The sequence below is a fragment of the Neofelis nebulosa genome, chromosome 14 (genome assembly GCF_028018385.1).
Source record: "Neofelis nebulosa isolate mNeoNeb1 chromosome 14, mNeoNeb1.pri, whole genome shotgun sequence".
Taxonomy (NCBI): Eukaryota; Metazoa; Chordata; class Mammalia; order Carnivora; family Felidae; genus Neofelis; species Neofelis nebulosa.
The window spans coordinates 72,930,794-72,948,033 of NC_080795.1; the positions used below are offsets into that span (position 1 = coordinate 72,930,794).

The 17,240-nt window shown below is 45.4% G+C and overlaps 1 protein-coding gene across 3 annotated transcripts in view; it reads right to left on the reverse strand.

The window, feature by feature from the left end:
* The window catches only part of ADCY8 (adenylate cyclase 8), a 226,175-nt gene that overhangs the window by 173,978 nt on the left and 34,957 nt on the right, over positions 1-17,240 (reverse strand). For all 3 annotated transcript variants that reach the window (XM_058699093.1, XM_058699092.1, XM_058699091.1), the window contains exon 2: positions 2,393-2,542. In XM_058699093.1, the coding sequence (XP_058555076.1) occupies positions 2,393-2,542 (150 nt within the window). The remainder of the gene's footprint in view (positions 1-2,392; positions 2,543-17,240) is intronic.

Sequence of the window (17,240 nt, forward strand, 5' to 3'; positions counted from 1 at the left end):
TCATTAAGCTGCCTCTTCAGGAAGAGTGTTATTAGTCCCATGCCACAGATGGAGCAACCAAAGCTCTGAGCTTGCTGGGGCTCACTAAGATAGTAAGTCATTCAGCAAACATGTCCAATCCTGAACAGTCTCATTTGAAAGGCTTCTCTGCCTCTCTACCACCGGGGAAGTTCTCAGGGATAATGGGCACCTGAAGCAGAGACCAAATGGAAAGTAACTTTATCACTGAGTGAAACAGAGTCAGCTGTCTTAGCTACTACCACGGGGGTGAAGGGAATGGTCAATATACCGGAAACACATTATCATAATTGTGAGCCCAGGGCTATACCAAACCTACAGCGTAGTTTGCTGTATATTTAGAACGAAGAGTATTCCACCGAAAGACAGTCTTTTCTTATAAAGAGGCCGACTTATAATTTTGTATTGATGCATACACATGACCTCACTTGAGGCAAACATAAAGCTGGAAAGAAAGCCATTGCCTCATGTTTGGACGAGGAACAAAGACAAGAACTCACTGGCTCCAGTGGCCCAACCAGGTGTTAGGACAGCTAATGCATGAACTCTAGTCACTGCTCCCCATCTTCCAGCTGTCACGGGTTCTCGCCTCTGTATACTGTTCTTTCCTTCATCCTTCCACCAGCTTAAAAAAAAATAAAGATTATGAAAGACAAAGGAAGGTCCCTCTGCCATGTGAGATGACTAGATGACAGTGACTCCAGGGCACTCAACCTGAAGGAGGGGAGATGGAAGAAAAGTCTTAGGGGTATGATAAAGCAGCCCTTTCCAGTGCCTCCCATACTTCGTAAACATTAAACAAAAGCCTGAGCTTCCCGGACAACTCACCCACAACTGCAGCTCTGGTCGCAACGGAACACCAACAACAGTCGAATAAATTATTAATACGGCAGCATTCTCTGAATTGGCTCGCGTCCCATGGAAAGAGGGACGGGCCAGTCTGGCGGGTGCTCTGTTTTGCAGAGGAACACGACATATCGTCCCGGAAGATACCCGTGTTTATTGCACAAGGTTGATTTCAAGCTATTTTTCGGGATTATTTTATAAGGACATTCAGGACCACTATAGTCAATCTATTATGAAGTTGCATGACGGCTCTAGACATTAATCTGAGAAACTTGATGCTGATATTCCGCATCCAATGAAGTCCACGGAGGGCCTGGAAATTTGGTAGTTTCCTCTGTGCCCCTGGCAGTGGCATGTGGCAGTGGGACTTGAGTTTGGGGCAGTTGCACCTGCCTACCTGCCTCACTGAAAGTCGCCCAGACGTGGCTCCCGTCACTTCAAAGATCCATGTTTTACTGATGATCTGACCAAATTAAGATGAAGAAAATGTGGCGCTTTTTGGGGGCAGCTACTCTCTTTATAATTTCTCAAACTATTATCGCGTAAAGCTTAATATAACACGTGCGTATCCACAGACGTAACATTTCTGAAAGAGAGCCTAAGACGAGAGAACTAATACATCTGTTGCACCCAGAACTCCCAAGAGCAAATAAACTTAGATTATATGCTGGTTCTATAACCGATTTTCCACACATTCCTGTTATTCCTCTTTGAAAACGGCTTTCAGAGGCAAAGATGTGCACGAATTTTGAAGAGGGTATGAATAATTTTCCCGGGGCAAATCTTTATTTTTTGAAAGCTAATTCATCCGGCGGGATATATATATATATATATATATATATATATATATATATATATTCAAAGCCAATATATATTTGAATTATATAATTCAACGCCAAAACTACTTTTTAAATCCTTATAACATCCATCCAATCAGGAGGTCTACGAAACTGAATTTCAGTCTCTTCAAACTGGAAACTCATGGCCCCGAACCCAACCCCACCTGCTTTCCCTGCTGCATCCCCTGGCCTGGGACCGCCATCATGTTCCACGAGATATACTGTGTTCAGTAATCTCTTCTGAAAATCAAGACGAGGCGTCAGGACCTACACATACACGAGATTCTTCCATAAGCTTACTACAATTTGAATTGGTAGGTCAGGAAAACATTTACTTGAAATAACCATTCACAGTTTCAAGACAGGAGGATCAAAAATGAGAATGTTCGTGGTTTTTAGGACCCACGGCCTCGTTCACAAACACAGATGTCAGTCCACGTGTCAGAAAAGCACTCTGGGACAAATCGCTTTATTTCTCGTAGACGGCATTTAATTGAAGGTGGGAAACAAAACCAGACGTGCTTTGAGCTAAAAGTCGAACATAACTACTTTGGACTCTGGAATCTTGGACGCAGACTTTAAGGGAACACTCGAAGTCAAGATTTGTTTGGGGAGGGAAAAAAAAAAAAAAGCTCCATGGATCTCAGACTGGCTGGGGATACCGAACGCCAGGCCCTTCCAGTTGGTACCTGTCTTTGGTTTTCCGTCTCCAGGCGCAGCCTGGCCTCCACACACCTCCGTGTCTCCAGGAAGGCTTGGCGCTGGGCCCGGTCTGACAGGTAACTGATGAAGGTTCCAGCCGTGTTCATACACATGAACAGCACTGCCTGGGCCATCACCTAAAACACATTTGCAAACATAGGCCGGTCAGATGGTTAAAACAACAGCTGTGTGGAGACAAAGAGGAAAACATAAAGAAAGGCTCCCCAGGTAAACCTTAAGGTACTCATGTAAAGTATGAGGCTAACAGAACCATATCCTTCATTCAGGCCTTGGGTGGAACAGTGCCTCAGAGAGGCCGCCCTCGAACTTTCTATTCAACTCAAAAGCTTCTCCCGCTGCAAGTCTGGATTTGAGCCTGAATTGGAAACTTAAGGTAAGATGAGGGGGGGCTTCTCTCTTCCTCACTCTGCCTCACTTCTTCTTCACTAGCGGAAGTGGGTCGTTAGCCTTTCAGAGGACTGGAGAAGCAGGTCGGAAGAAGGGAAAGAGACGAATAAGAAACAGGAGAGGTTAGCTGGACGGCGCTCTCCTGTTTTGCCTTTGTACTGTTTGGTAACATCCAAGTCCTGTGGCTTCTAACTCAAAAAAAGATACTATAATTGAATGGATAAAGAAGCTGTGGTTTATACATACAATGGAAATCTACTTGGCAATGAGAAAGAATGAAATTCTGCCATTTGCGGCAACCTGGACGGACCTGGAGGGTATTATGCCAAGTGAAATAAGTCAGTCAATCATATGTTTTCACTCATGTGGATCTTGAGAAACTTAACAGAAGACCGTGGGGGAGGGGAAGGGAAAAAAGAGTCACAAACAGAGAGGGAGGGAGGCAAACCATAAGAGTCTCTTAAATACAGAGAACGAACTGAGGGTTGACGGGGGGCGGGGGGGGTGGTGCGTGGGGGAGAGGGGAAAGTGGGTGATGGGCACTGAGGAGGGCACTTGTTGGGATGAGCACTGGGTGTGGTATGGAAACCAAATTGACAATAAATTATATTTAAAAAGATATCATATTCATTAAATGCTTTTAATCCCCGTGGTTATTATCCTATCCCTACACACCAAAGTCTCCTGGCTGGACCTTTACATCAGGCTTCTTACTTGCACATTTTCCCCTTTCAAACTACTCTCCAGTGAAGAAAAGCAGGAAGACTCTGGAAAGGAGTCAATACTTGGAAGAAAGAAATAGCCAAGTGTGGATTTTTTTATTTTTATGGCTTTAGCCTGAGGCAAGTCACGGAGGGCACCTTGTAGGGTAGCAAAAACTCAAACAGAAAACCCAGGTGGCCTGAAAAAGCAAAGATCAGAGTTCAGACAACTATAGCTGCTAGGAAATGAGGGGCAAATCCCCCAAAGAAGGGAACCAGTGAGGGGGAAGCTTAAATTCTTATATAAAATCTTCTCTGAACCACACATCCACAGGGAAGACAGCAAGTGATTAAGCTGATGGTAAAAGAATTTAACTGAGATTTGAATTGCCTTCCAAAAGACCAATCTTGTCATTTCATTTGCACCAAGTTAATCACTTGCTAAAACAAAACAAAAAAGCATTATTTCCCAAAGAATGCAAGAGAATCTACGATCTTAAAACACATAGCCATCACAGTGTCCTAAACTCAATGCAAAATTATGTGATATAGGAATAGACACGAAAAGGTGACTCACTCGAAAGAGAAAGAAAATGAACCGAGATGTATTCTGATGCCCCCCCCCCCCATATGTTGGAATTAGCAGACAAAAATTCTAGTAGCTTTTACGGCTTTTGTCAATGACGTAAAGGTAAGCATGGTAACAATGAATGCAAAGCCAACTCTTGGCAGAGAAGTAGAAACCACACACACGCACACACACACACACACACACACACACACACAAATGAAAATTCCAGAAGTGGAAAACACAACATTTCAAAGCAAAACCGTCACTGGAGGATATTAACAGCATAATGTCGGTGACAGAAGAAAAAAAAAACCCCACTAACCTTAAAGATAAATCAATAAACCAAGAATAATCTGGGAAACAGAGGAAAATGTCATAGACAGGGGACACGCTCTCCAGTTACAATAAAGATTTTTCAGGGTAGATAAAAAGAAATACATTTCCAAACGCACTGAAACAAAAAGTCTGAAGGCCAAAACAGAATACAGCGGGTTTTGCTGTGTAAATAAAATGAAAGAGAACTGAAGGAAGACAACATCACGAGCGATAAAAATCCCTAGATAACGGTAAGAGCTTTAATTTACCAGAAAGATACGAAAATTATGAACTTGAGCACACGTAGCGACATAGCTCAGAACACACAATGCCAAGTATGAGAGAAGTCTGTGACATTATTTACAAGTCTACCATCACGCTGGTCTATTTTTTACATAATGATCAGCAGTTAAAAATCAGCAAGAGGGGCAACTGGGTGGCTCAGCCAGTTAACCATCCAGCTCTTGGTTTTGGCTCAGGTCACGATCTCACGGTGGCGAGACGGAGATCTCACGTCGGGCTCAGTGCTAAGTGCGGAGCCTGCTTAACAAAAAGTTTGAAGGCCAAAACAGAACTAAGACAGACACTTTGAATAGCTCATACAACTAACCAACGTGAAATGAACACTATGCAGCAACTAGATGGTACAAATTCTATTTAGGTACATATGGAATAATTATAAATAGGACTGTATGATAAAACCTGAAGGTAGCTTCAACAAATTTCAACCAACTAGTATCATATAACCATAGTCACTAACTACAATAAAGTCAATTTACAAAGAAATTTTAACAGATAATTAAGACAACATCATGTGTTTGGAAATTAAAAATATTTCTAAATAACTCATGGATCTAGAAATATATTATAATGGAAAATATGCATAATGGGGCACCTGGGTGGTTCAGTTGGTTAAGTGGGCAACTTCATCTCAGGTCATGATCTCGCGGTCCAGTTCAAGCCCCGCGTGGGGCTCTGTGCGGACAGCTCAGAGCCTGGAGCCTGCTTCGGATTCTGCGTCTCCCTCTGTCTCTGCCCCTCCCCTGCTCACACTCTGTCTCTCTCAAAAATAAATAAACATTAAAAAAATTTTTAAAGAAAATATGCATAGCTGATGAATAATGAAAATACTACTGAACAAAATTTAGTAGACTTCACAGAGGAATGTAAGGTAATTAATGCTTTATTCTTAAAAAGGCTGAAAGTCCCTGTGCTAGCCATTCAATTTAAGGATTTAGCAAAAAACGAAAAGGAATAAATCCAAAGTAGGTGGAAGGAAAAAATAATAAAATAGGTGCAGAAATAAATAAAAAACAAATATACACTAAAGAGGATCAATGAAGTCAAAAGCTCATTTTCCAAAAACACTAGCAACCAGTAAGCATTCTTACAAGCTTAATTTGAAAAAAGAGACAAGGTCCAAACAAGCAATGTTAAGGATAGGAAATGGGACAAAGACATTGCAGAAATTAATAGGTCATAAAAATGTTATGAAGTTTAATGCTAAAAAAAATCTGCAATGACACTGATGTACTTCTCAAAATACATCTTTACCAGAACTGACTCGAGAAACAAGGAGAAAAAAATCAACAAATGGAACCATAATTAAAAATCTTTTCATAAGGAAAGCAATGGGTCCAGATGCCTCTAATGGAGCACTTTACAAATAATTGCAGAAGAAAGAATTTAAGTATTTCATAATCTCTTCCAAAGACAGGATAATGGCAAACACCCCCCAACTCAGTTTATACGACCGGCAAAGCCAGATACCAAAACCAATATGGTTCGCAGATGAAGGTAAGTAACTGGTGAATCTCACTCGTGAACGTGGAGGGAGATACCTACACAGAGTATCAGCAAATCAAATCCATCAAGAGATAGAAAAAATAATTTAAGTTGACTACAAGGAATTTTCCTCAGGAATCTGATGACAGTTTAACATTATCAACTCAATTAATGTAATTCACATTTACAGCTTTTCAAAAACATATATTCAGGGGCATCTGGGTGGCTCAGTAAGTTAAGCATCTGATTCTTGATCTCAGCTCAGGTCTTGATCTCAGGGTTGTGAGTTCAAGTCCTGCGTTGGGCTCCATGCTGGGTGTGAAGCCCACTTAACAAAAAGCAAACATATAATCATTCCACTGAAATGAAACGGTACTGATAAAATTCAGTATCTTTTCATTAAAAACAAAAACAAAAACAAAAACAACCCTGAGATTAAAAATAATTTTTCATTTTTTATAAGTTTGTTTATTTACTTTGAAAAAGAGAGGGAGAGAGAGAGAAAGAGAGAGAGAAAGAGAGACAGCAGGAGCAGGGGAAGGGCAGAAAGAGAGGGAGAGAGACAGAATCCCAAGCGGTATCCATGCTGTCAGCAAGGAGCCCGACATAGGGCTCAGTTTCACGAACCACAAGATCACGACCTGAGCTGAAATCAAGAGTCGGATGCTTAGCCAACTGAGCCATCCAGGTGCCCCTAAAATTAACCTCTCTCAATCATTACGTAGAACATGTATGAAAACAAAAACAAAAACATCTAAAGCAAACATCCTGCTGCATGGTAAAAGGTTCAAAACATTTGCTTCAAGACCAGGATGCCAGTTACCATCAGATGTATTCAAACAGGAGGGGCGGAGGGAGAGGGAGAGGGAGAAGGAGGGAGTCCCAAGCAGGCTCCACGCTATCAGCACAGAGCCTGCCGTGGGGCTTGATCTCACAAACCATGAGGTTGCAACCTGAGCTGAAATGAAGAGTCGCACGTTTAACCCACTGAGCCACCCAGGCACCCTTCATTATCATTTTTATATGCACGGTCTCCTTCAGTGAGGCCGTGGATAGTTCTGGGGACAGAACTGAAGCCTGGGTTTATAATTTCTGGGTTGTACATTTTGTACATGTGCGTGCAGTACCTATCCGAGCACATGGATTTTTAAATTGCTAGACTGATAAATTTATTGCTTCAAAAAAGGAGAAAGGCCAAGTCCTCATCATGGCAATAATGCCTGCTTGATCGTCTTCAAGTTCATTTCACACCATTTCTCCCCTTACTCACTTTGTTCCAGCCAATCTGGTTTCATTTCTGTTCTTCTGATAGGCCTGTCCCGCCTGGGAGCCAACGTTAATGCTGTTCCCCGTGCCAGAGACACCGTTCCCCACATTCCTTGCCTTGCTGCCTCCTCTTGTTCATAAAGAGACTGGACTTCGTGGTAGTTTTTTTCAGAGAGGTGCTCCCTGATCACTACATCAAAGTGGGATTTTCCTGCTTTTCTTACCCTTGCACACTGTGCACTTAGCACACACTGCAATTGTACCTGAATGTGCTTGGTGGGTTGGTTGATGCCTATTTGTCACGTTGGATTATTAGCTCTACTGATGTGAGGATGATGCTCGTTTGAGCCACTGACACCTAGTACCTAGCACAGCGATGATCAGTGCTCAGCACAGTGACTAGTAACTGCTCAGCAACCAGTAAGCACTAGATATTTGCTGAATGAATAAACAGCTTTCCTATGTCCCACTAATCATCATTTACAAGATATGATGAAACCCATCTTATTCACAGTAGCAACAATAATGTAAAACACCAAAGAGCATCCTTGACAACAACAAAAGCAAATGTGAGAGCTGGAAAACAACAGCAACAACAACAACAACAAGAAAAACTAAAGTATGCAATGTTACAGAGGATAAAGGAGGGAGGCATTTCCGGTAAAGGGATGCTAACTGCTGTTAACTATGGAAATACTGCCTGAATTGCTTTACAGATTCAATATTTTACTCCCAAGTGGAAGCCAATTTAAAAGTCTATCTGAAAGAACAGAGAAGTTAGAATACAAATGGGATTTGGGAGGGAGGAGCCGCGGGGGGCTTGCCCAGCCAAAAGGTAACAGGAATCAGGGGCGCCTGGGTGGCGCAGTCGGTTAGGCGTCCAACTTCAGCCAGGTCACGATCTCGCGGTCCGTGAGTTCGAGCCCCGCGTCGGGCTCTGGGCCGACGGCTCGGAGCCCGGAGCCTGTTTCCGATTCTGTGTCTCCCTCTCTCTCTGCCCCTCCCCCGTTCATGCTCTGTCTCTCTCTGTCCCAAAAATAAATAAAAAACGTTGAAAAAAAAAATTAAAAAAAAAAAAAAAAGGTAACAGGAATCATCACGCTACAGTAAGTAACATTCTATAGCAGTAGAGAAAATCCCAACTGAAAAATTAGTGGAACAAAAATGGAGTACACTAGGGGCCCCTGGGTGGCCCAGTCGATTGAGCGTCCGACTTCAGCTCAGGTCACGATCTCGCGGTTCATGAGTTCGAGCCCCATATCGGGCTCTGTGCTGACAGCTCGGAGCTCGGAGCTTGGAGCCTGCTGTGGATTCTGTGTCTCCCTCTCTCTCTGCCTCTCTCTCTCTCTCTCTCTGCCTCTCAAAAATAAAGAAAACTAATAAAAAAATGACAAGAGAAAAAAGAGACAAGAGAAAAGACAATGAGTTTTTATTATGATACGTATGGCTCAACAATCATGAAAAAATAATCTTGAGTAAAAGGATTCGATGACTACTGGTCAGCTGCTGGGGAAAAAGGATTCATGGTCATCTCATGCTAAATGTACGCATGTTGATGCCAGTGGATTCAAGAGTTACATGTGGAAAATGAGACTACAAAAAAGGAAAAAGGGGATATTGCTCTCATCTTCTAAGCACAAAAGCATGACCGAAATCCCAAAGATAACTGGTTTTGTGTTTTGTTTTTAGGAATCTCTATGACCAATGTGGGGCTTGAGCTCACGACCCCGAGATCAAGAGTCACATGATCTTCCTTCCAATGGAGCCAGCCAGACTCTCCGAGATAATTAGTTTTTGGGGTTTTTTTGGTTTTTTTAATTGAAACAATCTAATCACTGCTGGAACGGAAAGCAAATTGGCAACATGTTGCAAAACTTTACTCTTATCTTTTGGCCTTCTAACCTAACTTGTCGTTACCTATTTTAAGTAACTAATCAGGTACAAGGCCAAAAACTTCTGGTAAGGGATGTTCACCGCAGCGTTCTTTATGGGGAGAAAAAGGAAACTGCATATTTTTAGCAGCAGGGGAAACAGCTGAATGAATTGGGCTGTGCACATATGAAAGAACGTAAAATCACATGAAAATATTTAGCGGCACGAGCCAACCTGTACGGTACACTAAGTAAAACGTAAGTTTAACTCGAAACTTTTAAGATTTAATTTAAATTAACTTTATGTTTTAAAAGCTTTCATTTAAAACTCTCAGTTTAAAGCTGTGTTAAAAAAAATGGGGCGCCTGGGTGCTCAGCTGGCTAAGCATCCAACTTCGGCTCAGGTCATGATCTCACGGTCCGTGAGTTCAAGCCCCGCGTCGGGCTCTGGGCTGACAGCTCGGAGCCTGGAGCCTGCTCTGGATTCCGTGTCTCCCTCTCTCTCTGCCCCTCCCCAAAGTGATCTACTACAGGCCCACGGGCTGGCCTAAGGGAATCTCTGCTTCATAAGCATGGCCGGAAGATCACATAGAACACTACCTTTTGACCTCCTTTCTCTAGGTCCACCGGCCTTACTAAATTCTGAAAGCCCAGAGGGCGGACACCGTGTCCCTCCATCTCTTCCACAGGGCCTGGGGTCCTAGTGCTCAGCAAACACCCGTCCAGTCCAACTGAGCAAAAAACGTGGCACAGCCACATGAGCAAATCCCAATCACCCACCACTTTGGTCCAGTTTTGTAATCACCGGAAATGGGGAGATTGTCACTGAGATAGGAAGCCCTCCACGAACTTCTCCAGAACAGGACGAGTCCCTCCCCACCTCCCCCCCCAACTCCTCCCTCCACCCCTGGCATTGGAAAGGGTTCTCTCTGTTGGACCCATGGCCTCCCTCCCCGCCAGGGTGGTGACCGCACTGGGGGCGCTGCTGTGTGAGGCCAAGGGGCTCAGAGCTGGAAAGGCTCACAGAGTCGGCTTCCCTATTTGATGCAGGACGTGCATGCTGTCCCTGCAGAAAAAAACCACTGCTACTTGCCGCCAGGTGGCCAGACCGGAGGTGGGGGAGAGGACCGGCTCCCTGGGGCCTCCCAATCGCAGTGTGTGATTTCTGGTGTCACGGAAGGATGCGACGCGTTTTGTCCGTGGCTCGCTTTGTGCAGGAAACATCGCCCGGTCTGCAGCCTGAGCTGTCGGCGACTAGAGGAGGCCTGCTTTGCTAAGAGCAGGGGAATCACCCTCCTTCCCCGTGTTCCTGGGTCTCCAGGAGCATCCACTCAAGTGCCATCGCGTGTGGAAAGGCCAGACCTGCGAAAGTGATTCTGTGCCTGGAGATAGTTTTATTTTCTTAACTGAGAAAGAAAATAAAGGAGAGATGTGTTGCGATCCAATCACGACTGATTTGCATTCGGATAATTTCTCACCTTGTACTGGAAACCAGAAACTTGAAAGGTGATACCCTTAAGCTCAACTTATATGAAATTCTGAAAACTAAGTTTTATAGGACGTCCACCTGGCTTTGACCTTAGCACCAAAGTTTCACCATAAGCTTTGGAGGATATGCAGACTGAAACTGGAAGAGTGCAAGATAGCAAGTATAACTTACTTTTTTGGGTTCATATTAAGTGCAAGGTATCTTACTAAGTAATTTTCATGTATGTTCTTAAATAATCTCAACGGAGAAGGAACTCTTCTTATATCTATATGAGGAGACTGGAGTTCAGAGAGGTTAAGGAACTTGTCTAAGGTTAAACAGCCCTCACAGTGGTAGGACACAGAATTAAAGGCAGGAAGTCTGACTTTGCAGGGTCCGGACAAGCGTTGGCCAGGACCTGAAGGAGACCTTTGATATTCAGAAGAAATGGCGCCCTTTCCGGAGACTGGGGTATAATTTAGCAAATAAATACCGCACAACGCCTGAGGCACGCTGAATGTTTTGCCACGTAATGGGCTTGGCCAGCTGTGGTGTGCTTGCAAGCGTCCCACCGACGACTGGAGAAAACGTCCCCGTGCGTGGGCCCCTGTGCTTGAGGACTCAGGCCTGTCCTCATGGGGCCCACGCCTGAGCGCTGATGGCTGCCCACTGGGCACACGGAGAGGACGAAGAAGCCGGAAGCATGGACACAGGGACGAATGAGAAGAACCGTGCCTGGAGGCTGGGATCCTCTCTCCAACCCCCAGATGCGTTTAGCTTCTGTGGAGGGGGGGGGGTCCCGGACGAAGTGAGCAGGGCAGCCAGCCCCGGCTGTTGTAACCAGAGACCTGGGTTCGCATCCCACACCTTCACTACTGGCGAGGCGTATGACCGCAGGCAAGTCGCCTTTTGCCTTTTTGAGCCTCAACTTTCTCATCTGAACAATGGGAATAAAATTTTGCCCCAGAGACACGATGTATTTGTATGCACATCTCTATCTACCTATCCATGTACATATAGCATAGACGTATATGTGTATGAAAGTGCCTGGCAGATTAACAGATATCCAAGAAATGTTGGTTATATATTTAAATATGAGGCCATCTTTTTTTTTTTTTCCAAATTCTAGTCTATGGTGTAACACATATTTTTTTTTTTCCTGAATAAATGATGTCTTACAAATTTTCTGGGGCGCCTGGGTGGCTCAGTCGGTTAAGTGTCCAACTCTTGATTTGGGCTGAGGTCATGATCTCGCGGTTTGTGAGTTCGAGGCCCACATTGGGCTCTGTGCTGAGTGGGCTCAGTGCAGAACCTGCCTGAGATTCTCTCTCCCCTCCCTGCTCTCTCTCTCTCTCTCTCTCTCTCTCTCTCTCTCGCTTGCTCTCTCTCAAAATAAACAAATAAACTTAAAAAATTTAAAAAAACACCAATTTTCTTCCTCCCTGGTAAATACTCCAGAAGACCATGAAGTATTAAAATCTTTTGTACTTATGCTACTTTGCAAAGATGTTGACTTCCCATTATTTACCATCAGAGAGGACAGCAGAGGTGGGGACTAGGGAGAGAACTCTGGAGTCAGACAGAGTGGGCCTTAAATCACCATTTACCTGGGGCGCCTGGGTGGCTCAGTTGGTTGTCTGCTCAGGTCATGATCTCACGGTCCGTGAGTTTGAGCCCCGCTTCGGGCTCTGTGCTGACAGCTCAGAGCCTGGAGCCTGCTTCAGATTCTGTGTCTCCCTCTCTCTCTGACCCTCCCCCGTTCATGCTCTGTCTCTCTCTGTCTCAAAAATAAATACACATTAAAAAAAAAAAATTTAAATCACCATTTACCTGCAGGGTGACCAAAGCAAGCCATTCCCCTCACTAAGGGGTAGATACTCAACAGCCCAGTTTGCTGTGCTGTATAGAGCTTAGCAGTCTAACCCAGTGGCTAAAGATCCTGGGTCCTACTTCCTTGTTAAGGTGAACTTGGTCCGGTTGGTTAATTTCTCTGGCCCTCGAATTTCCTCACCTGTAAAACAGGAATCTTTCTTACAAATTTCGTTTGGACAACTGACACAAACAGTTAGCCATAGGGCTGTAGCATGGTAAATACTCAATGTGTACTGAGTATCGTTGTGGTGATGGCCATTATTGCTTGTCTTTTCTGTCACAGCGGTAACACCAGGTTAAACTCGGTCTGTGAGGGTTCAGTGAAGAATGGCATGGAGGAATGATGAACTGGAAGGCCAAACGGAACGGCCAACATCCTCTGCCAGGGTCGTGGGCTCTCCCATAGCTGCTGGCCCATGACCACGCTTCCTGCCTGCCCTTTATAAATAGTACACACTGAATTAGAAAAAGAAATCACCAGGAGTACAGAACGAAGTTTAAAAAAATAACAGAGCCATAAAGCAGTAAACTTAAGGGAATTCTCTAAGAAAAAGAGTTTTGAAAAACGAGTCTTGCTGAATCTCTCAGCTCGTGTACAAGAAAACGATCAGACTGATGAAAAACCTACACGAAAAACCTGATTTCAGTGACGGGAGTCCTGAAAAATCACAAAGCAATGAGGCGACAATGCAATCTTTTCCAACGACAACAAAAAGAGAGAAGTTCGGAAAATGGAAATGAAAAGAATCGCGGAACAGAGAGACCGAGATTGTTTTTCATGGATTTAAAAAACGGTGACATTGGGAAGAGGCAAAAATTTAAAAGGCGAAAACGTAAGAAGGGCTGGAGGTGAGGAAAAATAAGTGATCAAACCCTTTAAAACCAGACAAGGTACAAAATGACCAAGGGTGTTGTTTCGGAAGTCTGAGAAACGTAGCAGGTGGTGGCCCAAAGTTTAAAGATAAAGCACGTCAACCCAAAGCAGGTAAGACAGAACGTGGTTATAGTCACTAGAGCACCCACTTGATTTGCTTCCTGTGTGAATTAAATGAGTTGATCACAGGCACGACGTTTACAGCAGAGCCTATGACACAATAGGTGCCTAATACTCTTAATTAGTTAATGACATCAGCAGTTGGCATGACAGGCATCAGCTGCCGTTGGCGTGGGTCTATCCTGACACCTGACACCCTGTGTGGGAATCACATCTAATCGTCTCTCCTCCCCGCCGGACCGGAACGTCTTGCGGGCAAGGACATCATCTGTCCTATTTTTGTAACCCGCAGTGTAAGCTCAGTGGATAGCTCAAAGTGAGTTACGCAAAGAAAAGACACCCAGGGGCGCCTGGGCAGCTCAGTCACTTAAGTGTCCGACTTGATTTCGGCTCAGGTCACGATCTTCCCGCTCGTGGGTTCGAGCCCCGCATCGGGCTCTGCGGTGACCGCGCAGAGCCTGCTTGGGATGCTCTCTCTCCCTCTCTGTCTGTCTCCCTGTCTCTCTCTCTCAAAAGAAAGAAAAGTTGAAGAGAAAAAGAAAAGACATCCACACCACTGGGTTAGAAACGTGGAGCTACTTGAAGGAGAACGGCCGTATGTTGCAAACAAAGCAAGTTTTGAAAACGAAGCCACACACTTCGCACTTCCCTAGTGGTAATTTACTGAACATCTGCTGTGTGCTGGTGACTGGAGAATTCCAGGGGGGGTGGGGGGGGGTGGTTTCTCCACTTCGGCGCTGCTCATTGCTGTGCAGGATGATTCTTTTGTGGGCAGGGAAGACGGGCTGTGCGGTGCAGGATGTCCAATGTCACCACTGGCCTCCATCCCCAAATGCCGGTGGGCCCCCTCCAGATGGGACTTCAGAGTATCTCCAGACATTGCTGAACGTCTCTGATTGGGCAAAGTCTCCCCTTTGAGCTCCACTACTCGAAGGATAAGACCTTCCTTCTTCATCTTTACATTACCGTTGAGAGACGGAGAAGTCTCATGCTTGTGGGGTTTGTATGAACACAATCCTGACATAGTGCAGATGCAGGCCTTCGATTTCCTTCCCGGGCCATTAATATTTACGCCGAGTGAATTCAGCGATCCTCATTCTTTTTTAGGGGAAGGGGTGTGTCGCACCGTCAATTCAATAGAGATATTCCTGCCCGAAAAATTCCATATTTTCCACTGTTTTATACATTCGCTCATTATCTTGGGACCAGTGTTTGCCAGATATGGCTTCTCTTCATTTTGGCTATTACCTGTGTTGGATAGGATGCCTTTTTCTTCTCTTCTTTGGTCTTATAATCAAGCAATCTTCTATACATGTTGCAAACAACAGTCATGAACGGTGTTAAAAGACCAGTGTTCTCAAAAGTGAAAATCTTCTATTTTCTTTTCATTTAAAAAAATTTTTTTTAACGTTTATTTATTTTTGAGATAGAGAGAGACAGAGCATGAACGGGGGAGGGGCAGAGAGAGGGAGACACAGAATCCGAAACAGGCTCCAGGCTCTGAGCTGTCAGCACAGAGCCCGACGCAGGGCTTGAACCCATGGACCGCGAGATCATGACGCGGGCCGAAGTCGGACGCTTAACCGACTGAGCCACCCAGGCGCCCCGCACCTTTCCTTTTTTGAGTCATTGGCTGCCATTTGCAATGGCCCAGGAAGTGATTTGTTCACTAAGCCACCAGGAATTGTCACAATGTGGAAATGTGAACTTTCCAAGACTTCATATGCCATAGGCAGATGAAAAAAAAGCTAAGGTCTGGAGGCCTGCCGTGTTTACTTAGATGTTTCTAGGTAGCGGGTCTTTTATTAAGAAAAGCAAGTTGTAGGGGAAACTCTCTTTGTCAGGGTCAATAAACTCAAAATAGACCCACTTTCCAGGAAGTCAGTCTCTCTTTTTTTTAATGTTTATTTATTTTTGAAAGAGAGAGAGAGAGAGAGAGAGACAGAGCATGAGCAGAGGAAGGGCAGAGACAGAGGGAGACACAGAATCCAAAGCAGGCTCCAGGCTCCGGGATGTCAGCACAGAGCCCGACGCGGGGCTCGAACTCACAAACCGCGAGATCATGACCTGAGCCGAAGTCGGACGCTTAACCGACTGAGCCACCCAGGTGCCACCAGGAAATCAGTCTCTTGATAAGGGCATCCGATTTTCCCTGGAGGAGTCCCTTTTCTTACAGCCAGAAACGCACAGAGGGCACCCGTGCCTCTTCAGTGACTCTCTTGCTAAATCTACAGCTGGTTCTTAGACGACCCTGAAAGTGTCCTGTCAACAAATATTTACCGTGACAGCTATAAGTTAGGTATGGGATTCAGCAAGGGAGGACAGTAGCCATTGGCCTCGAGGAACACACCGGCAAGGCCCAGGAATGGACAGGAGTTTCAAGGCCACGTGCAGACAAAGTCTGCTGGCAGGAAGCATTGAGCGAGTGACTACCTGGAGGGTAAGGGACTTTCAGGGAGGACTCCCAAAGAGAAGATGCTTCTGCTGCATCTGGAAGAGTTCCAGGGAGATAACATGTGCGTGTGCTGGGAGTGGGGGGCAGGGAGACGTGTTAGGAGAAGGGACCCAGATGTTCAAAGGCCTGTGGATGTAAGAGGGTGGGGTTCATGTGTCACTCAGGGTCCCGGCAGGAAACAGATAAACACTCAACGGGGTAAGTAAAGGGAACTCAAGCTCAAGCAAAGGTTTGGGGCAGTTAAGGGAACTACAAGATGTGAGGAAGCTGTTTCCACCCCTGGGAGGAGGGCGGGGGGGCAAAGGGCCAAAGGGAGGGTACTATCAGACTGGGAGAGCTGTCCTATGGCAGAGGAGACAGTCCTTGACCAGAGGGCAGAGCAGGACTGGTGACTGCCCAATCTTTTTCTCTCTCTCACTCTCTCTGTCTCTCTCTCTCACACACACACACACACACACACACACACACACACACACATTCTCTCTCTCCTTCACTCCAGCTTTGTATCTCCTGCTTGAGCTAGCCACAGCAGAACCCAAATCGAAGCTGGGGATCAGGGGACCTGCTGCAGGTTCCAGAGACACCAAGCTCTCGGGGCACAGAGGGCAGCTCTTTAGGGCAGAAGGGGAATAACCCGCAGAGTTGGCCCAGATGCCTCCAAGTTATGCTGTGTGACCAGAAGCCACAGAGCATCTGCAGGAGAAATAAGGGTCCGGAGAGGCAGGGGCAAGGGTGGGGCCAAATCCCCAGGACTCTTCCATAGTCTGTGCCCAGTGCCTCATTCTGGAGGCAGCCTGCCTGCTTGAGAACAGCAACACTAGCGGCTGCCATTTTGGAGCCTTTGCTGTGTCTCAGGCAAAGGCTGGTAAGTCCTTCATATGCAGCGATTGCCTCCGTTAATCTTTAGAACCACGCGTGGGGCGCCTGGCTGGCTCAGTTGGTTGGGCATCCGATTTCGGCTCAGGTCACGATCTCACGGTTCGTGGGTTCAAGCCCCACGTTAGGCTCTGTGCAGACAGCTCGGAGCCTGGAGCCTGCTTCGGATTCTGTGTCTCCCTCTCTCTCTCTGCCCCTCCCCGACTCAGATTCTGTTTGTCTCTCTCTCAAAAATAAACATTAAAAAAGTTTC